The 24,045-nt window shown below is 35.8% G+C and overlaps 1 protein-coding gene across 1 annotated transcript in view; it reads left to right on the top strand.

The window, feature by feature from the left end:
• Positions 1–20,076, top strand: part of LOC6641259 — a 35,470-nt gene extending 15,394 nt beyond the window's left edge. Inside the window, exons 2-6 of the mRNA XM_047011263.1 lie at positions 17,182–17,273; positions 17,378–17,948; positions 18,023–18,560; positions 18,650–19,438; positions 19,591–20,076. Of these exons, the coding sequence (XP_046867219.1) occupies positions 17,270–17,273; positions 17,378–17,948; positions 18,023–18,560; positions 18,650–19,372 (1,836 nt within the window). The 5' untranslated portion in view covers positions 17,182–17,269 and the 3' untranslated portion in view covers positions 19,373–19,438; positions 19,591–20,076. The remainder of the gene's footprint in view (positions 1–17,181; positions 17,274–17,377; positions 17,949–18,022; positions 18,561–18,649; positions 19,439–19,590) is intronic.
• The last annotated feature ends 3,969 nt before the right edge of the window (positions 20,077–24,045 follow it).

Here is a 24,045-nt window from a genome sequence, read left to right as displayed (position 1 = left end):
GTAGAGTCGTAGAATGCGGCACTTGGCGACAGTGTATCTACGGCTAAAAGTTGATGTTGATGGCATGTAGAAGGGACAGCAATGGCAAAATGAAACATTATGATGACAGTTGTGAAGAGAGTGAAAGCGAGAAGAAAAGAAAGCGAAAGAAAAAACAAATAATATAGAAGCAACACAAAAAAAAAAAAAGAACAAAAAATAAAACAGGATTAAAATTGAGAATGGAAAAATAATGAATTGCAAATTGCTTTATAACATGCACAAAAACAAAAACAAAAACCAAAAAGAAAAAGAAATCTATGAATTTATCATCATAATCTACAAAGATACCGCTAAAGTTTTCTTACCAAGAACAGAAAACTAATTAAACTTATCGGTCACTTGATAATTAAGTTCATTATTTCTCTACTTGGCCATTTATGGTCCTAAGCATGTTCAAGATTAACGACTAAAAGTCCATAGAAGTCATCGTCTACTTCTGATTAAATTTAACTATTTCCTGCAAGAGCAAACTATTCCACTAACAAAGTGTATAATTCGGATGTCAAAACTAAATCGAGATAAAATTGAAAAAGGGGATAACGCACATTTAATATATGTATCTCCTAACTTTAGTTAGTCATACTCTAAAGATTCTCTAATCTAACAGTTTTTAGAAATCGGTGAGAATTGGGCACATTTCGTTTGAATCGTTCTTTTATTCGGACTTGGAAACGAAATCGTTTCACGAAGTCTACAAATTTTATTCAACTATAGTCTACCTTAGGATACCTATCAATCTTCGGATCGTTTCACCTTCCTCTCTATATAATTGGTTTCAAAGGGTTATCACTTAATTCTCAGGACTTGCACATTTCTTTTAATGGCATTTAAAAAGATTTTTTTTTTTTTTAAATAAATCATATTGAAATTTTCAATCTGTAACTTTTAATTTACAATTCAATATGTGTACGATGTATTTTTGGTTTCCTTTTTTGTGTGTGTGTGTGTGTGTGTCGTTGAGTATATGAACAAACATACATGTTGGCATATTAATTTATTTATTATGCTGCGCAATAAAAATCAAATAAAAATTGGACTCCCACAGTTTTGCCATCTTTTCGTGCTTCTGCTGCTGGTGGTGCTGTTGGTGGTGCTGGTGCTGGTGGGGGTGGGGGTGGTGTTGGGTGGTACTTACTCTTGCCTCCATTTTCAGTCAGCTGGAAGCTCTGAATCTTTCGTTGCTTGTTGGCAGCAAAAATTGAAAACTAAAATCGATTTCCGCTTGACAAATAACTTAAGTGGCAGTTTATATACACACACACGTACACACACACACACACACACACACACACAGAAACAGACACAAACATGGCTGGTTAAGAGTGGGTCTAGGGTGTATACATATATGTATGTATTGAGGGAGAGGAATATTCCACACGATTAATTTTTGCGATCCATTAAAAAGATTTACTCAAATTGACAGAATCATTGAGAGAGAGCACGAGATGTCCTTCGGCAAGCAGAAACGTTGTTGTTGTTGTTGTTGTTGTTGTTGTCGTCGTCCTCCAGCCTGGCCCTGGACCTCACATGCTGATGAAAAATGCTGAAACCCTCCCCCGGTCTGTCTGTCGGTCTATCTATCTGGTTAACTGCACGCACAAGTGTCTCAATTTGCATGACTCTAAGCCTGGCTAAAAAGAGAGCGGGCCCGCCTTTGCTATTGCTTGCCCATGCTTGGTCTACAGTCTTCCTTACTTTGTATATGGCACATTAAATGCATGTAATCATAAATTCACACTCATTATGAGATTTAGCCAGATAAAGCAGTTAGCATTATGCCTGCCGTTAACCGCCATTCTCAACAAAAAACCCAGCCAGACCCCAGCCCACCAGTCCACCCGGCCACCCTGCCATTTTGGCCATTGCCTGCTGTTCTTGTTACTGCTGCTGCTGCTGCCTTCTGCCTTTCTGGTCCAACGAGCAACAACAACATCAACGGCAGCTTAAATAAAATTGAATTTTTTTTAGAAATAGAATTTATGTGATTTTCATACCCTATAAATGGAAACTAAAAGGGATATTATCTAAACAAAATATTCCATGGAAACTTTAATACATTTAAATATATTTAAGATTGATTTATAAAAGCTTCTTAAATAATAAGATTTATTTGTAAAAGCCTCTTACAAAAGAAAGTTTTAATAACAAACATTAAAAGGTTTTAAGTGAAATCAAAAAGAACTACAAAAACCGCTGCTATATTACGTATACGCAGAGTGTTCAATTTAGACCCTTTTATGGTTTAGAGATACAAGAAGTTCCAATTAGACTAGTCAAAATTGAGATATGGGCTAAACAGATTTGATAGCGTTTAGTTAGTCAAAAAGTATTTACAAAAACAAGTCAAAAGAACTTAGTTTTATCATGGAGGATCATGGAGGTTGGGTAACTTTGTCTTTGAAATGGGTATTTTCAAGGTCTATATATTTTGCCAATTTATATTTGTTATGCTGATGAAAATGCTTTTTAGTTAGAATGTGCGGGCCGGCTTACACACACACACACACACACACACACCACACACACACACCACACACATACACAGACGCACAAACACACACAAACACGCTGGTAAATCGGACCACAAAAGCCCCACTCTGCTCCAGTGAGTTAGAAAGAGCGAGCGAGAGAGAGAGAGAGCAAAAAGAGAACGATACATGTCGAAAAAGTAAGAGCGAGAGAGAAAAAGAGAAAGATAGATGCTTTTTACCCTTTCACATTTTGCCACTTCACTCGCGTCGCATTTGTATAAAATGTAAATTAAGTTAATGGTAATAAAGTGTCTATTATGTAAGGACATATCTACATATAATGCGAATGCATGTGTATTTGTGTGCGAATGGGTGTGAGTGTATTAGTGTGTTAGTGTGTGGGTGTGTATATTTATTTGTAGCCATCCATCCTTATCTGTCTTTGTGTCTTTTACTCTTTGCAAATGTATTAAGTGATTTCGAATTAGAGGCAAACCCAAAAATGTGGCAAAAATGAGAGAGAAAAACCAACTTTGTCTCATTGTGTGTATTAAGTGTTTTGCGGAAACAAAACACACACACGTGCACACTCACCCACACACACACACACACATACACACGTTAGTATCGATAAATGGTAATTGAAGGAAAATTGACTACAAATTAACAAGCCAGATACCATAAATATGCAACATAATGTTCTACATGTTTTTGAAGGCAGTTACATGCACAAACGAAAAGCCGGTTGGGAAAAGGTAAAAGGTAACCAAGTTATGACGTTTAAGCCTAGCAAAGGTTTGCCCCACTATATAGACAGCTGTGAATCGAAAAGAGACAGAGACAGATAGAGAGAGATAGAGAGAGAACGCATAATTAACGTTTCATTGAGCAATTTAAATATCTAAGCATTTGATGGACGTGGTAACTTGAGCAGCTGCTCGCCAAAGTCCTTCTAAAGCAATTCCAGTTCCCCAAAAAGTGGGCATTATAATAAACAAGAAACGGTAGAAAGTAAACGTGCAAAATGTGCGAGTGTGTGTGTAGGTATGTGTGTATTTGTATGAGTGTGACTGAATGATGATGTGAGGTGAAATATGCAAAACATGATGCTACAGTTTATTGTCAATATCGGTGGATACTTTATGCAAATATCAAAAGTTTTTTTTGTTTTTCTTTTGTTTGTTATTCCATCAACATTTTAATATACATAGAATATGCATGGTTTTTCCATGGGCTAAAGCGATTTAACTGTCTGAGTGTCTGAGTGGAGCCAACTATGTAGATTTGCTCTTACTTATGGTAATTAATTCCATTATCAAATTACAGTTAAATGGGCGATTAGGTTTTATTGTTGTTTCGATTGCAAATGGTGTGTAACAAATAACTAAATGAAGTAACTAACACTTTGGCTACAGATTGCTCATATTCCAGCTAAAGTGTCGACCTTAATTTCTAGAGGATAACGTTTCGAATGCCAAATAGATTTGCTACTAAAGAATTTATATTCGATATATTAATTAACAGACTTTATTTCAATCTGCCATATTTCGGTCTATGATACATTTAAAAAAAAAAAAATATACAATTACGAGTAATTAACTTTATTAAAGTTTTCCGGTGTATTTTGTATTGCTTTTAATGTAAAACACTTTTCCTGTGCTAGTTTTTCTCGATGAACAAGTTCCCTGAAAGGTTTTCTCGATAATAATTAATTCAATTTGAAGTGTTTGTTAAACAAAAATCAATAATTTCTGTTTAGTTGCAGTTCACCTCACGAGGCAAATGTGAAGCGAAAAACTCAGATTGAATTTCCCCCTTTTGCAGAGAGTTGATTTGAAATTCTATTAGAACTCAGTGAGAACTTTTCTTGACTATTGCCTAATGGCGAATTCCTAGAGAATTAAATAATTCATTATTCTTAAAGTTTTGTACTCTCTGTATGATTAGTCGTCTATTTGGTCTATTTTTGTTGTAATTTGTAATGAATTTATGTACATATAATATGACATAATGACATCATCAATTATATATGTATGTATGATGGGTATGTGTGTGTGAAGATGGGTGTGTAGGGCGAAAATTCGCAGAAAGTTTCGAGGCATATTGAATACCCTTCATACACATAATCGTAAACTATATAAACATATATTTATATAGGGTATAAAGTGAGTATGTGAATTATACATTTATGAATACACAAATACCTTTTGAATAATTGAAAATAAATAAAACAGAATTAATCCAAGAGAGAGAGAGAGAGAGAGAGAGAGAGGATGAGGAGAATTCAAACACGTATTTACAATAATTGTGAGAATAATCAGGAAACAAATAATGTTCAATTGTCTATCAGTTGATATTTATTTACATTTGTAAAGCGATGATGACAAAAAAAAAAAATAAACACAAAACAAAAAAAAAAGAGAAGAAAATAAAGAACGACTAGCAAAATAAATAAATAATATTTAAAACCAAAATGTAAATTAATCATTAAATAAAATAGAGCCAATTAGTTATCACAGTTACCCCTCCCTCTACAAATTCCCCTTTCGCTGAATTAACGCCAAAACTCATTTGCCACATTGCATTTTCAATTATCAATTTCCAATTTATAATTTGCCATTTCCATTTCACTCCCACTTTCCCCCACCCCCACTAAGCACATCCAAATGTATGTATGTAGTTATAAATATTAATGTGAAATGCATTTGTAAGAACGAATTGCAAGTTGAATCATTTATTTATCGTTGTTATTTTTGCACTTTTGATTTTGGATTGTGTAACCAAATGGAATTTAGATTCCTGTCTGGTTTGACTTGACTTGACTTGACATGGCTTGGCTTAACTTGGCTAGAATGCCATCCTGCCAATTGCCAAGGATTCCAGGATGCTTGTGCTCTTGGCTAACCGCAAAACTTCCGCCATCTACGGATGTGGCTCAGCTGGTTGCCAGGCTGCTGCCTCATCTTGGATCTCCGGCTAGATTTCTGCTTGCCTTCATTTAATTAAAAATTTATTACTCAAAAAGGGGTGAACGGATCTAGGATATAGAGTGCGTAAGTGTGTGTGTGTGAGGAGGACTGAGATGGAGATGCCTTGATTGACATTTCAAGTGAAAGTTGGCAAAAGGAAATAAAAAACAAAAACAAAAAGTGAAATAGCAAAAAGTGGAAAGAAAGTGGAAACCAAATCAACTTTTGCTGGCGATGCGCAGGCACCAAGCAAAACAAATAATAAATAATAATAGAAACTTACATTCTCGAACCCACTCTCAAATCATTCAGTTGTTCTTCTGTCTCTCTTTCTCTCTGCCTCTCTCTCTCTCTCACTCTTTTTTCTCTGTTTTGATTGTTCTAGTTATTTGTTATACCCTGCATCTAGTGGGTAAAAATGGTATATTCAATTTACAAAAAATATGTATAACAAGCAGGCGACCTCGTAGAGTATATACAGATATAGATGATCAGAATGATTGAAGCTTAGAGCTAGAGCTACCAAATTTTTGGTATGAATTTCCCTTTCCACATGTAAGAGTGAGCGAGATAGCCTACGCATGCTAAGTAGTATTTCAAATGAATTTTTAACATACATTTATTATAAGAATCTTCCAAATAGTTAGTTCTACTGGTGCATGGTAAAGCGTAGTCGATTTCATTTTTGGTTTTGTTTCTTTCATTTTGTATTATTTTATTTGCTTCTCTACGAATGTTTGTTAAGCAAACATAAATAAGTAAATTGTTGAATATTGTACCACGACTTCTTTGGTCCTTGGAGATGATTTTGGCCCCCAAACACATTGGCCATGGCCTTCAAAAAAGCGACCTCATCCCAAAACGCCCAACGAAACGAAACGACATTCGCCCAACACTCGGCAGGGGAGCGCTTTGTGCTTTTTAAAGATTTATATCAAAGTGCAAACAAACTAAACACAACGAGAGAAATAACAATAATACCAACATAAACAACAACAACAACAACAAATAATAACAATAACAATAATAATAATTTGTACTTACCAATGAATTTTGTGGCTTTCATTTTGACTAAAAGTTGCTTAAAGTTGCCAACTGAAATTTGATATTGGAATAATTATTAAATTTTCCTACAAGAATTTCTTTTTGGTTAATACAAAATAATAAAATTTCCACTTCAGTTGGCAATGGGGCAACTTCTTTTCATCCACACACACACTCACACACTCACACACACACACACACACACACATTAATATCACTTTGTTTTCATTTAAAAATTTGATTGACTTACAGAAAATTAGTTAGTTGAAATGCTTTCTGAAAATTGTTATTAACATTTTTAATCTATAGAAAAAACGTCGTTTGATTAGGAATTTAGAGTAGATTATAGTGTATTGCAATGTGCGACCATTGCTTAAATTTTTCACTATTTAATTTTGTAATTTATTTTTAGCTCACAATGGGTTAAAATTCCTTCAGACTCGAAATAAGTAAAGTTTTGCACTTATTGCAACAACAAAATATTTGAAATTTTATTTTCATTTTCAGTTATGTACTTTAGTTTCTGTTTGCTTTTTTGCGTTGTATATGTGTGTGTGTGTGTGTGTGTGTGTGTATATTGTTATTGCACTTCGTAACTTGCAAAATGTAAACGAAAAAAAAAAAAATGGAAAAGATTTCCCAAAGTCACGAATGGTGGACAAATGGAGGGGGAATTTGAATTGAAAGTTTAAAGTCATATTAAGCATTCTTCTACGTACAACTATTTGCAATCTTGATTTAATTAAATTGAAAGTTTTTGTTGAATTCGAATGTCCAGGCTAGAGAAGGCTTATTTCTTATGCCCTCTAAAATTAAAAACTAAAACGTTGCCAACTTTTCGTTTACCTTAATTCATTGACCGTGATATATGTCTCAACTCTATGAGGCTAAGAGGGATCAAAGACTTTATTCATTACATGCAAATGAAATCGCTGAACATTTACGTTAAGGACTGCATTCAGATAATCTGTAATTTTACCGTTCATAATTTAAAAGTTCCTTTAATAACAATAAATGCTCGGACTTATGCGTAATTTCAGTCATTTTTATCACAATGTACATATTAGTGATGGTGAAAAAATATTACCATTGGCTTCCATTCATTAGTGTGTGGTCCACAGAAATGCAATATGGCCCATATAATGCAGTCGAGCTCATTATTTTTCACATATTTGCGGCATACACATGTACATACATATGTGTGTGTATGTATGTATGTATGTGTGATGGGCTGGTCTGTGTGGTATTTGTGTAAATGCCATGCATTTCAAGCCCTGAGGGCCATTGAATTTAATACTGAATTGAATTAAAAGTCTCTAGGTAAAAACATATATTTTCATAATTAATTACGCAAAACAAGAGAGACATAACTCGATAGAAAGAGAGAGGGAGAGAGAAGCACACATTAAACCATTATAAAGTTGAACTCTTAAGCTTGATAGAGACAGGGGACAGGGGAAAGAAAGGTTTGAGGGGGATAAATAAATCCTTCTTTTGTTTTACTCATCAACATCTTAACTTCAATGCGTGTAGTGATACCTTTAGTCGGATGCATGTCATAAGAAATTTTTAGATTTCTGGAATAATGAACGACAACAGGCATTGTTGGTCGATTGTTAAGCTGCTTACGATTTATCTCCAGTCCCATTCCATTCCATGCCATACATACATACAACTCGGCTAACTAGGGTTAGTCAGCCTTTCATATCACTTTTTGCATTTTAATTGCCTTTCATTTAAAAATTGAATAATAGAAAATGCGCAAATGTCAGAATCAATTGCTGGGCCCAGAACTATACAGCCTTTGGACACTTTTGTCCCCATGTCCCTTTCTCTATCCTCCCCTCTGTCGCTCTCTCTCTCTCCCTCTTCTGATGGTATTCCAGTGTCTGTGAAATTAAAAATGATTTTAGCTATAATCTAGTAGAAATTCAATGAACAACATTTCGAATTGAATTCAATTCAATTTTGATTGAATTGACGCAGCTCTAACCAGGACCAGAGTACAGAGTCTAAGCCCCAGCCAGGGCGACAGAGTTAACAGAAACAAAATGAACTTCTGCCCACTATTCATTGCAATGGGCGCAAATTTGTATATAGTACATATTGGACGAAGAGATAGAGACTGGGAAAAAAAGAGAGAGAGAGAGGCTAAAAAAGTGGGTCTATATGGTGGGTCTCTATATCCAGCTGAGGCGTATAAATATCAATTAAAGAGAATAGTCTTTTGTTCATTGTTAACATTGAGCTGGGTTTTATGGAAAATTGCATTTTTTTTTTCTAGGAATCATACAATGACAAAAGCTGAAAGGGTTGTCCTGAAGATATGCCTATACAATATCCATACTTTCAATAGGAAAGCAATGCAAGAAAACTGTGTTAAGCAGACTAACTATTTAAGTTTTGGTTTTTTTTTTGACACCTAACGTTTAAGCCGACTCGAGTTCAATCTTAAGAAGAAGATCGAGGTGAGAAAATTGTCTGTTTTAACTAGTTAGGAATTGCGACTAAATGAAGCAAAAACAAAAAGTTTGGCAAAGCTGATAAATACCAGAGTCTTTTAGTTGTTTTTGCTTTAATTGAAAGTAAAATTATATGTACTTATAGTTAGTAGTTTAATTAAAGTTTATTAGTACAATTTATTTAAAAATTCATAGCATACTTTTAAGAGTTGCAGGGGTTGGTTATGCTTTACCACGTTTTTATGCAATTGCTCTGACTGAGAGTAAAAGAGAAATTCTAGAGACAATTTAAAGCAAGTTGTTTAATTGATTAATAGTATTTGTAAATGCCAGTTGTCATACAGACAGCCAGTCAGATCTGATAGAGTATTTTACAGTCATGTTGTCTGTTATGCAATAATTTATTATACGCTTCTCGTTGCTTCTTGTTTCTGCTGCCTGATTCTGACTTATTCCAAATGCATTTATGTTTTAATTCGCTCAACGGCAAACCAACTTTGTAGGTAGTTGTCAACCGGGCAGGAATAACAGTAGCAACGGCAACAGGAGCAACAGAAGCAACAAGAGAAGAGCCAGGGCCAAGAGCTATGGCAGTGGCTGAAGGATTGCAATTTGTGAAGGGTGTAATGATGATGATGATGATGGTGATGGTGATGGTGATGCTACGACGGCCATGTGCTACAATTCAGTTAAGTTTTGATTGCTATTTTCGCTTCGCTTCCTGTCTGCCCAGCAACGTCTTGCTTGCCAGTATCCAGTACCCGGTACCCAGGATTTTGCAACTTTCCTCTACCTCATGCAATTCCTGTGCAGCCTCACACAATGTTGCCAGCGGCAGCAAATGTGTGACATTTCCGTTTCCGCTTGCCGCGTTAATGTATTATGCAACAACAATCTGCTCCTCACAACAATGCATACATCACCCCGTCACTTCCCTTCTCTCGCTCTGTCTCTCTCCCTGTTTCACACCCCTCTCTCTCTCTTTCTCTGTTTCCCTTTGACTCGATGGAAAACTTTTTAGTTATAAATTGGCAAACGAAAACAATGGAAAAATGACAAAAACTGCATCTGGGTGTATACCGATAACATGGTTATGCTACTGAAAGGAAACCCTGGCATTCTTCCTGAAATTCTAAACGGAAGTGCATACGCACAGGCATACCTAAACACCAAGTATACATACATACATACACATACACATACACATACGTAATACGAGTGAGAAAGAAACTATGAGAAATATTATTTAAAGCCATTCAGAGGATATTCATGGACAGTTGCAGAAACCAAAGCCAGAAACACGGGCAATATGTCCAATGTCGCAGCCACATTTCTGATGCATGTCATAAACAAATGTGACAGCAAACAGCAAGAAATATTCAACAGTCAGACAAAATCTAGAGAAGGAGAAGTAGAAAAAGAGCGAGAGAGCAAGAAAGCGAGAGAGAGAGTCAAAGAGTTTCATATTTTAAATACAAAAATGCCCACGGCATATGTGGTTTATGCAAAAGTCGCAAGTATTTCATTTCAAATATTGCAAAACAAAAGGCAGAAAACTAAAAGAAAGACAAATTTATGCTTATTTTTTTATATGTATGTATGTATGTATGTGTGTGTGTTAATACACTGAACAAACAAAAACCAGTTATTCAAATTTTTATATTAAGATAGAACTAAGAACTCAATTTAATAAAATGTTCGACTGAAAAAAGACGCGCTTATGAATTCTTTAAGTTCTGTTTCGAGGATCGAATGAATATATTGAATTATGGTTATAAAAATTGAATGAATGAAGCGTTCTTAATCTTCAAATAGCTTCAAGTGGCCCTACGAGTAAACCACCTGCCACCGGACTGATCGATAAGCTGATAGACAAACAGATCATAATATATAAGCAGCTATTAAGCTCAATATGAAATGATAGATGATAAAACAGGAGAAGACTCTGAAACGCAGAGGATCCTAAAAGCTTCATGTAAAGCATAATTGATAGAGCATCGACTAAGAGCTAATGGGGCAAAGGGATAACTAGATAGATCGTCTCCAACTGCACCGATAGGTTACCTTAAGTCAATAAATGAGGCGACAGGTAATACGATAACTGAATTGAAATTGCGATCTCAGCTTAAGCCACAAACAGAAACTGCTTTTGAACGGATTCAGGCCTAGTCTGGTTCTGCCCATATTAAAGTGGCCAAATGCAAGATCTCTCAAGGACTCTAACAGTCCTAGAGGAAGGATAAAGCAGTTAAGTTTACCATCTGCATCAAACTGGAACTTGTAAATGTAATAGTTGGAATAAAACAAATATTATTAATAGTAAATAAGTTTGTTCATTTTCCGAATGTATGCATATTTAATAGATTTGTAGCATTTTTTCAAAAGGTCAAATACCAAAATAGAATTTGGAAATGAGAAAAAAAAACTTGTCAACTAATAGTTGGGCTTCAGCTGCGTTCGGGTTACTTTCTGTGTTATTTTTGGTGTGGTGTGTGTGTGTGTGTGTGGAATAAAAATACATTATTTAAGTATGAAATTCGTTTTACTATATTTTTTTTTGCGTTCATTTTTGTTTTATATATATTTTTTTTTGCACTTACTCGTTGAAATTAAAGCAAGTTTTTTGTATGTCGCATTTTCCGTTTTTTTTTTTGTTCTTTTCATCTTTATTCTTCATTCTGTTCGTTTTGCATTTGACAAAGCGAGAGTAAATGTCATGCTGACAAATAAAAAAGGAGATAAAAAACGTGTAAAGGCAAAAAGGGGAAAACATGGCCTGAGTTTTGAGTTCTGATGCCCCACTAACAAGCTTATAATGTCATACTCCACACTCAACCAGCCCACCACCAACCACCCACCCACCCATATGGCACTCGCACTCCCCAGTAAGTTTTGTCCTCTGCCCTTTGTGTCCTCTCTCCTGGTTACCACTGATTTTGCTGCTTATTATCGTTGGCATAGTCATTGTTGTTGTGTGGAAAATATTTCACCTGCAGCGCTTTGACTGCATTCATCAGAGTGTGTGTGTGTGTGTGTGTGTGTGTGTGTGGATGGAAAGGGTTTGAAAGGGACCAAATAGTTGATGGTGGGTCGTTGGTGGTTGTGGAATGTGAACGCATTGCTCTCCGGAATGGAGAATACATGTTCATTTCCGTTGCCATATGCAACTGCCTGGCCTGGGCGTTGAGAATCGGTGAACTGCATGTCAAAGTCAGTAAAAGAGAAAGCCGCAGTCATGACATCTGCTCCATTGCCCCCCCTTCCTCCTCTCTTCACTGCCATTCATTTAACCGCGCTGCTTAATATATACATGTACTTACATATATCTGAGCCCTAAGCCTACACACACAGGCAAACACATTATGTAATTAACCTAACGGGAAATTCTGTAGACAAAGACTAAGAATGTTTAAGACAAAGTTTCTTAACATAAATGTATTGATAACATACCATTGCAGAATATTTATCATTTTCCAACACTTTGCTAACTAAAAACATTGTTGTTTAGCACTTGGGATAAAATGGTAACCCCTAATCTCTACTGCTGCTCTCTTTTTTTCTCTCTTTGGGGAACTCTAAAGGGGACTTCACTAATAACTAATTCTAATTATAAACTCTAAAATACTAAAAAATTGTACTCTATCAACTTAAGTGTTTATAGTGATACATTAACCAAATGTGTTCTGAAAACTTTGCAAAAAAGCAGCCAAAATTGAGTACTTTGTGTGGACGAGTGGAAAAATCCAAACTAAGCGACTTCAAATGTGTTTGCTTTGAATTTTAATTGCCACACACACACAGTTGGAGGATAACACAAAACAGAGAGGAGCAAAGCACTTGCAGTTGTTCGAGCTTATTTGATAGAGAAGAGAAATCAGCTTGGATATCATGCTGTGTTATAGCATAATTAAACTGCTTTGTCTAGTGTTGTGCACTCAATGTTGATAGGGTCAAATGGTCTCATATTAGTCCACCCTGTAAATAGGTTGCTTCCAGGTCATGCTAGATTTTTAATTTTCAATATTTAAGCTAAAAATTATGATAAAACTGTTAACTGATCAGTGAGTGTTTATATCCTTGTGGTTTAATCCCTGTTTTAATTTGATTCGCTTGAATAACAACAACTAGAAGTGAATTGAAATGGAAGATTTAATTACTGGGCAAGTTTCCTCAGTCCACTAATCTTTTGAATGACTAAGAATTGTTGATTTATAAATTCCTGTTTATGTATCTGGCGTTTTAATTGGAGTGCCATGATGCAGATGAAATGGAATGCAAAATAAGCAAAAATTAAAAAAAAAAGAAAGGGAATCACTAGAGTGAAATTGCGAAAGAATTCTTGAAATTGCAATACTTAATTGGTATTATCCTTGACTAATTAGAAGGATTCTACGGATACCATGTTGCATTTAAATGATGTTTTTGATGTGGCACGATGGAAAAATTTAAAGAATTCGAATAAAAATGAATGTTTACGTAGTTTATTTATATAACTTCTTTGCAGTTGTCAAAGTGGTTTGTAAACTTTTGTGTGTGTGGGAAAGTCCATTAAACAAAGCTAAGCTGAAATTGAGCGAAGCGAACAGGGACATCTTTCAATGCGTCAATCTATCAATCGAGTGGCTTCACTAGCTTTTATTTCCACCTACCACCAACCACCAACCACCTATTCTTGTCTCGTCTTTGGCCATCTTATCCGTTGTCATTCGGTTGCTGGTTACTGGTTGCTGGTTCCTGGTTCTCTGATGTCTCTGGTCAGCGTGAGTCAATCAATCACTCACCAAAGAGATGAACATACCAAGAAGAATATAAGAGAGAAAGAGATAGATTAAAGTGAAAGTCAAATCAACTGGACAAATACTCGCATGCAAATGGAGTTTATCTGTGTGTGTGTGTGTGTTTGGAGGAGGGGCATATGTTATACATATCATACGATATGTATCGTATATATTAATAAGAGTGCGATGGCAATTGAAAGGACATTTTATTTGCTTTTCATTCGCTTGTAAATGGACTTGAGAAAAATAAAAAAAATAAAAACGATAAAACGGATATACACACATACATATACGCACATATGGATATTTCTGGAGAAATATTGCATTAAGTTCTTTGATAAAATGTTTTCCTTTCATTCACAATGTCACAAATATGATGACAAGAGCAATAAAAATGGATGCCATGACGACGAGTATAGAAAATGTTTAACATACTCAACTTCACTTTACTGTCTACACGGTTGAAGCAAACCTAGTTTAGCTTAACATTGGCCAATCAGTGGTTAGTAGGACTTCTAATACAAACATCCGGGCTAGATCCTTCGGGTTATTTCATTATAATACACAAGATGAAACTCTGATCATCATCGTAGATACAAAGATTTCTGTTCAATTGCAGTGTATAGAGAATTCGTTTTCACTTTAGATAGAACATTTAATTTCACTTTACGATTTCCATTCAAATGCACAATTCAATGACTGCAAGCACAAGTGGAATAATGTTGAAATAAAGCCTTTCATTGTACTCCATCGTTTTCGTGTTAGGTTTATTCTTTGGTTTTGCTTTTTTTAAGACGGCCCCGCAGGACATGGCAGTGTTCACGCATGGGTGAAGGTCATCCTGTCAGTCAGGACTTGCAAAACACGAGAAAAAAAAAAACAAAAAAAAATACCAAAAAGGGAACCGTAAACCAAACCTGAATTTGAAACGCTGGGACTCTTGAAAAACCCGAACAAACAGAGATAGATATAGACAGAATGTGAAATATAGAGAGAGATAGAGGGAGAGAGAGAGAGAGAGAGAGAGAGAGAGAGGGGGAGAGAGTGACAGCGAGTGAGAGCAAAACAGGACATAGGGGAAGCATGACCAGCCACAATCCGCCGAATGTCAAAGGCTCCGGTTGTGGGAGAAATGGGGGCGGTCGCAGATGTGGGGCAACCGCTGCTGACAGTTGACGGTTTGCTGCTCGTGGGCGTTACCATATTCAAGCAGTGCGTCCTGTCAGTGGCATAGACGGGCTAATTAACTCTAACACAAAGCCGCAACTTTGGTGTTGATTGCCAATTTACAAGCTTAATGAACTTGCGACTTGGAAACTTCCTTAGACTCAAGCATTCAGCTCAAGGATTGCAGCCAGCTCCAAGCGACAAGCGCCACCAAGTACCAGCAGCAGCAGCAGCAGCATCATCATCAACCAGACTAAAGACTACAAAACCAAAGAGCACACAGACAGACAGACAGAGAGACGGACTAACCAACAGACAAACAGACATATAAAAGGACAAATGCAAGTCCCTTCTGCTGGTGCTTAATGAAATCAAAAAGACAGCCAACACAAAGTCCAAATTTTCCACATCCCCAACTCTAGCCCACCCTTCCCCAGTGTCCCTCTGTCTCTCTGGCCATTCTATTTATGTAATTTGCGTGGCGTGGCCAGACGGCACACCGTGTCCAAGGTCTGTGCGCTCTGTGGCGGATAATTGTAAAAGTCATCTAAGCCTGGACATTTCGTGACAATTGTCCTTGTGATTGCCATTTGTGAGCATTTGATGAAAGATTAGCCTAGCACCGAACTATGCCTGAAAGGAAGTAACCAAGCAAATACAAATTATTATCAAATTTTCAATGTGCTAATTTGACTAGACACGGAAAATGTCTACGCGTATATCTAGATCGTGTCATAATTTACATAACAATAGTCATTGGGAATACAATACATATACTTAAGCATCAATTGATACTTGTTAACTTGAAACCTAATTATGTATATATGTAGGTCAAATAATAGAAATATCCGTGGAAATTGTCGGCATTTTCCGTCTGGTTTGTTGGACATTAATGTTCGCGGATGAATAAAACAAACGAGTTGACAACTCTGTCAATATGATTGTTATTATTATTATTATTATTTGTGTTTGTTTTTTCTATTACTATTACTTTCATAATGGCTTCAATGGCCAACTAATATGGGACAAAACTCATTATTCAGTTGGTTTGCCTTTAGCTGTAGTTAACCTCAAAGGGAAAAGTTGTGGTGGCTGTGGTCGCGATTTCCTGTCGACACCAGCCGCCACCAACGCTTGTCCCTTCCATTCCTCCAACCCACCGCAGTCCATGGAAAACCTCGACGAGGGAACTTACTGCTTGCAGCTCCCACTGAGGGGACACACACACACACAACAAATACACAAAGTCTTGCGGTATTTGAGTTATGATGAAATTTCATTTCAACTTTTGCATAATTTTCTGCTCATTATATTGTTTGGGTTGCAAAGGGGTGTGAGGGGGGTAAATCGGTTTTGTGTTGTCCCTGTGTTACATCTCTCACACACATACAACCGAGAGTTGAGCTCCAGCCAAGCGTTAAATCCCTGGACAGAGGCTTTAATTACTTTGATGCATGATTTTTGTTAGCGACGTGATGGGAGTACCGACAGGGCCACAATTTTGCCTGCCATTTGCAATTTGTATGAATTATACACACATACATACATATATAGAAACCGATAATGAGTGGACAAAAAATTTCCACAAAAAAAAAAAAGAAAGAAAGAAAACAAGAAAAACTCAAATTCTTACAGTGAGAGATAAAATTAAAAAAAAAAACTAATATTCCAAACTTAACTGACAGACAAAACAGAACTTAATACTTTAGCAAGCATATCAAGTATACGACACATGGGCTTTGTCGTTTGTTGTTTAAAGCAATAAATTCTGGTTAATTGGGATATTTACTGGTATGATTTCCTACTCACGATTCCCAAAAAAAGGGCCAGCAGTCGCAAATTCTAGAAATAAATGTTGAATTTTTAGTTTCTCTTTTGTTATACAGATTTTTGAACGATTCCAAGTCAAGTGAGTGAGAGTTTTTATTTATTTCATTCTGAATCGTTATGAATACACATTTTCCAAGTATGTAAATTTATAAGGTCGTTCTTAAACGAAATGACAAACTATATAAAAGTGTTTTTTTTTTGTTAATGAAATTTTCGATGAAATAATTCAAATGTATTTGAATTTTATACCCATATTATTAAGGGGAGTCCCATTTTTGTCAAGTGTAGTTGGTCTTAATTTAAGCTGAGTCATACAAACATACATCTACATAGACACAAGCACACAAACACATACATACACACATACATACATATGTGAACATTTATTTGATCGCTCCGTTTCCTTTTTGGTTTGCAGCAAGGACACTCACACACATACGGAGCACAGGACGCAGGACTATTGAGTTTATTCCCCGCTGGCGAGCAATTGAGCAATTGCGGCAAAAATGGGTAAGAGATAGAGATAGAGAGAGAGAGAGAGAGAGAGAGAGCGAGATGGATGAAGGAAACCCACTCACTTCCCTTTTCTTGTTTTCTGCTCCCTTTGCAAACAGATGCGCTACGCTTTCGTGGTACATCATTCGCACGTTTCGGTGGCAATTCGTCATCATCATCCTCCTCCACATCATCCAGCACACCAGGACATCCCCTTCCCCATCCCCATGCCCATCCGCATCCACATCCACATCCACATCCACATCCCCATGCACAAGCACATGGCAAACCGGAGCCACTAATTGTTGTTGAGGAATCAAATTTACCAGAAGAACTTGAACCAGATAGCTCAGAGACAACATTCTCGAATCGAGCCAGTTTGGATATAGATTCACCAGTGAATCCCTATCTACTATCACCATGGCGAGATCCGCGCGAGGCACGCAAACATTCCCTACCATCGCAACAGGTCACCGAAGGTATAACCGCCAGTCAAGTGCGTCGTCTGTCTGAGCGCGGTGGCGAGGGCTCGGGCCCATCGCCAAAAGAGGCCGCATTTCTGGCCACATTGTCACAGGCTCCAGCACCGTCGGGTCGTCGCCATTCGGTGGTCACCATATCGAAGGTTCCGACCACATTGTTTGGTCGCTCGCGTCGCGAATCTGTCGCTGCATATCCCTCGAATAATGGGTAAGAGCGAAATTTGCCAGCTTGGCCAATTGTCAAATTTTTTCGTCCATTTGTCTATTTGACACAACTTGCAGCAGTAGCCGTGTCCTTAACTCTCGACGAGAGAGCAATACTGGACCCCCATCGACAGATCCCATTGGCAGCATACACAATCTGCAGCTGGACATTATGGATGACATCTATTTGCAGTCGCGTAAGGCTCGCTTGAAGCTTTGGACATCCAGCAATGAGAAGGTTTGCGAGGTGCAAACTGTCGATGAGGCCGGGGCTGGGGCTCCGGGACGTCGTTACACCAATAGACGTTACTCCGAGTGCCCACAGCCGGGCGCTACTGCGGCTAATGCCTACCGGCGGGCCTCCGAGCATCCGCAAGGAATGCCACAGGTGACCAGCAGCATTTCGCCGCAGCCGCCAACATCGGCACGGGCATCGACACGTCGCAAAAAATCGGGCAGCGGTGGCGGTCTATTGGGCAGCCGGACTGATTTGGCCGGCATATTTAGCTCATTGACCAGCTCGGCCATGGATATGCATAGACCGGAGCCAGAGGGTGGCAGTTCCAGTTCATCGGCAGCCACCACCAGCAGTCCATTTCTGAGTAATACGTTTCAGGTGGGATACCAGTACACAAAATCATTCATTTGATGCAATGCCAAATCGTTCCTTTGTTTGTTTTTCCGTGCTTTTCTTTTTTTCTTTAGGCTGCTGCCCGTGGGCGTACTACTAGTGCCACGCCCACGCCAAGTGCCGCACCATCCTCGGGCGCTTTGTTAGATCCAAATGCTGGCAGATCGACACGTTCGAACAGCTTCGATGTGTCCATACTGAACAATGCCAAGCAACTGGTGACCGAGGCTCAGGATAATAGCTCAGCGGCATTATCGGGATGGTTTGCCAAGCGTCATCAACCCATGGCCAGAAAGAAGAGTGTGCGCAGCAAGAGCACAGCCATGGCCTTGTCCAAGGATATGCTGGATCGTTTGCAGAAGAAGGACCCTTTGGGCGGTGACTCGGGCAAACCGAAATTAAAGCCACGCAGCAAACAGAAGAAGAGCTGGGCCGATACCACCAAGGCGAACATTGTCGATGCCACAGTCTTGGGCACCGCCATTGAGGGATTTCTGCGTAAGAGCTCAAACGCCAGCATGGCCGGCGGCCCCTCGACATCGGCGGCTGCCCGCTCGTCTAGCTCCAGCAAGGGGGCCATACCCAAAGACGCCTCTGGCGGTGGCGGCGGCAGCAGCAGCAGCAGTCCTGGCGGGGCACGACGTAGTCGTCAATCGATGGGGAGTGCAGCCCAGTCTCAGGCTGGTCGGGCCATGCGCTCCACTCTCAATTGGTTTGGCAAGGGTGACGAGGACGACTCCAAAGATACATGCGATGCCTCCTTGTGCGCCACCCTCAAGGATCTGTTTGTCAAATAGGTCGGGGGCAGGAGGCGCAAGTAGAGTGGGACGTGGCGGCAACAATAATACTGAATACCGAAATGGGTGAGTTGCGAACGATCCTTTTGTTTGGCAATCAAGTCGGCATTCGATCCTTAGATTTAACCCTTTTGCTTTCGTAAGATTAACTAAACTTTAGTTGTAGTATCATTAAGTTAAATGCCTTTTTGCATTTTCTATTCTTATTTCATTTACAGCGAGCTACTTGCATCTCTGTGAACCAATCCTAAAGGAAGTTAATTGAATTTGAATCGAAATGAACTTTGAAAGAAGCATAAAACGAATATTTGATAGCCGACAAATGCTAATGAAAATGGAACAAACCCAAACGTACAACAGCAGTGAACCGTGAACAATAAGCATAAAAACATTACCATAGACGTAATCGTAATCATAACCGAAGCTGTAACCGTAAACGTTATCCTGTAACTGTAACCTGTAACCTGTAACCTGTAACCCTTTAATATGACCCATAATTAAGGTGCAGTCAACGGTAACAGAAGCGAGAAACGCTTTTTTTTTGTGGTGTGGCAAGATTGCAGGTGAGTTTGTTGCTTCTATTTTTGTTTTTTGTTGCTCTCGTTTGAGAGAAGACCGAGGAGAATATTTAGATCTAGGCAAGACATACAGCATATATTTACATACATAAAAAGTACATTTTTACCCAAAAAAAGAAAACAAAAAACCACAAAAAAAAAAACAACAAAAAAAACAAAAAAACAAAACGAAATAAAAAGCATTAAATTGAAACTGAAAGTGCAAAATGAAGGGCAGGAATAAATAGAAAATGGAAATTGAGGGGAAACAAAATGAAATATTTTTTTAGATGCAAAGCTAATGATAATGATTTTTTTAATCAAAGATGTGTACGTAATGTGTGTGCGTGTATGTGTGTGTTTGTATTGGGAAAATTGTAAGCATATCAGATGGACAAAAAAAACAAAAAAAAAAAACAAACAAAAATACATTTACATCCAAAATATATATTTACATGTACTTATATACATATATATATATATATCTATACATGGTACTCGGTCTGAAGGTTCCATATAAAAATACAAGAAGAAAAAACTAAAATCAAAAGCAAAACAAAATAATAAATACTACTTAAATAATATTTCATGTCTACAATAAATGTAATTTGTATGTACAATCTGAGCTTACAAAGAAAAACAAACAGCGTTAAGAACTTTTAAATGTTATATATCAATATTTGTTGTTGAACTTTCAAAACAAAACAGAAAGCCAAACAATCAGTCAATATATATACACAAATCTATATACTTACATATATATTGCGATCAATCAAGTGTGTTTCCTCTATCAATTTGGCTTGGTCAATTCAAAAAGCGGCTCAACTCTACATAAACATATATATACACCAAATCTATATACATTTACATACATATATCTACTTTATCTCAATGTGCCCTAAAAACTGACAACAACAAAACAAAACTTAAATTTAAAATGAAAAACGAAAATCTTTTTTAGATATATCCATGTGTGTTTCAGCAAACAAAAAACAAAACGAAACCAATTTAACTTTGGCTGTTCCAAAGTTTCTATATTTGCCAAGAGTAGAGTGCCAAAAACCATATAGTCACACATTTGATTAGGGGTTGTCTTGAAACCTAAACATCGAACATGGTGGAATTGGGGTCATGATCACTTAAGAACTAGCGGGCTTCTCGGGCGTCCCAACTCCCAAGGCGTAATCTTGGCAAAACAATTGCTTAAAATGCAGATTAAGATTCATAGACATGGCTTTAAAAGCTGATGACCTGCAAGATTATACAAATAAAATAATACAAAAATTAAATTCAACCAACAAAATATGTAGAGTCATAAAAATGAAAGAAAAAAACTATAAAAAATAACTTAAATTTAATCATATAGCAACATGCTATAAATAAATTTAAAGACGAAACACCACACAAGTTTTTTTTTTAAAGCAAATAAATTGAAATGTCAATGAAATGGCTATACGAAAATAGAAGAAAAAAAAAACTTGGATGGACAGCAAAAGTTAATATAATAATATTTTAAAGCAATAAAATGTTGGTTAATTGTCAAATTTTTAATTAATTACAGCTAACGAAAAATGGATTGAAATTATTTTAAAACACATAAATAAAACATAGAAATATTGATTTGAAACCAAAAAGAAAAAAATGAAAAAAAAAAAACAAAATAAAACTAAACAAAAACCAAAATACCAACAAAAAAAATTTAAAAAAAAAACACACAAAATAAAACTAAACAAAAACTAAAATACCAAAGAAAAATTAAAAAAAAAAACACACACAAATTAAAACAAAACAAAAATTAAAATATCTAAATAAAAACTTTTAAAAAAGCACACAAAAATTTAATCCAAAAGTAATATAAAAAAAATTAAAAACAAAAAAATACAGAAATAAAAATTCCAAAAATTTACCAATAATAAAAACAGAAATAAAATTGGAAATTTATTAAATGGAAAAATGTAGAAATAAAAATACACAATAAAAAAAAAAACAAAAACAAATAAGATTAAAAAATTTTTTAATAAAATTAAAACTTTAAGCAGAATCAATAAGGTAACCCAAAGTTAACTTTCAATTTCAATGTATTTGAACTAAAAAAAAAAAACAAAACAAAAACTGGAGAAAAGAAAATAAAATAAAAGTAAGGACTTAAAATGGAGGGGATTACAACAAATAAGTAAAACTATTTACAAGTCAATATCGATTCGATCGCAGTCTCTCTATATACTCTATATATACATACATAAATTTAAAAACCAAATAACTATTGTTGTCCTTTTTGTGGTTTTTTCTACATGTCCAGAACAGAACAGAAACCAAAAACACACACAAAAAAAAACATAAATAAACCCAATGAAAACAAAGAAAGAAAAAAACAGAAAAAAAACTCAACTGTTATTAAATGAAATACCGAAATGTTCTATTTGTCCTATTTTTGATAGTTGTGTATACTCGAATTCTTACATATACATCTATATATTACATATATATATATATATTTAATAATGTGTATGTGACTCTTTTACTGTTTTATGTTGACTATAATCTATATAATACGTATGTATACATATATATGTATATATATATATATATATATATATATTATACAAATACTATGTGTACCTACCTAACTAGCATTCAATTTGTTCTGAATGTGCACCGATACAATAATAAAGCAAAACTATTCAATATGCCAGGCAAATAAATACATATATCAAGTCGATCTAGTTATTGAACTGAGATCAGATTCCATTTCAGTAATCAACGATTAGTGATCGATAGAATTGTCATAACAGAACATTTGAAACTGAAAGAATACACATTTTTTTTTATCAATTTGTTTTAAAACATTTCAATTTTCTTTAAAATTGGTTTAAAATTGCTCGACATATATTCAGATATTCAATTTTTTCTTTAAAAGATAGAAGTTTCTTCTTTTTGTTACTTTTCCCAATCAATTTGGATTTGGTTTAGAAGTTTTTAAATACTGAAAAATAAGTTGAAATCAATTTGATTTAAAATAAACCATTTCTTATTTCCAAAGTTTCCAATTAAATTCTTTTTTTAAACTGATTTTTTAACAAATCCTGATGTTCTTTGATCTGTGCTCATAATTATTGATCTGCTCATAAGAAAAATAGCAAAAACAAAAGAAAACAAAAACCCAAACGGCTTCAGAATACCAATAATAATTATATAACAAAACCAATAAATGGGGCAGCTGCTTAATAAAACTGAAGACTGTGAATTCGACTGCTTTGCTGGAAATTCAATTTCAAATCGATTCCCAACGATGTTAACGATGATTGATGGGATTGAGATGATTTCATTGGCAGGCAATGCAGACATATTTACAGCTTTCAGGACTTTGAAGAACTCCTGTTAAACCCGTAACTCATGTTTGATTGTTGTAATTGAATTGAATTGTTGTAAATGTTGTACAATTTGAAGACTTAAGATTAAACAAAACATATTTATTGAAATAAGAGCAAGCGGTTACCACCGACTAAATCAAGATCGAATGATTGAGTAGAGCAAGTAATAAGCATATGATGATGAACAAAAAATTACTTTAATCGATCAGAAACTGAATCTGATACACAAATTGCGTGCTCAAGATTGATGGTTAATGGTTCCGAAAATCCGGGGGAAAAGTGGGCAAAACTACGCATAATTTTTTTAGGCAGTACGATTATATCGAAAAGGCAAATGTCAAGCATATGCAAATAAGTAAATATTTATCAATGTAAATAATGTTGGAATATATACATACCTATAAATTTACATACATACATATATATATACATATATATATATGTATATCAGTAATTGTATAGTAGCAAAATGGCAAAACAAGAACAAAACAAAAAACTTCAAGTGACATTGTTTTGTTTTCTTTCTTTGTATATTTTTTTTTTTGACAAAACGAAACAAAAAAAAAACAAAAAAAATATATAAATCCAATTGTAACTGAATGTAACAATCATACGATGACACATAATGAACTTTAAAACTAAAAACAAAAAACAAAAAGTAATCTGCAACTATTATATAATGTATACACATAATTATATATATATTCTATATATACTTTATATATATATATATATATATATATAT

Source organism: Drosophila willistoni (assembly GCF_018902025.1).
Source record: "Drosophila willistoni isolate 14030-0811.24 chromosome XL unlocalized genomic scaffold, UCI_dwil_1.1 Seg141, whole genome shotgun sequence".
Taxonomy (NCBI): Eukaryota; Metazoa; Arthropoda; class Insecta; order Diptera; family Drosophilidae; genus Drosophila; species Drosophila willistoni.
Note: the sequence above shows the minus strand (reverse complement) of the source record. Positions and strands in the feature narration are given on the sequence as shown.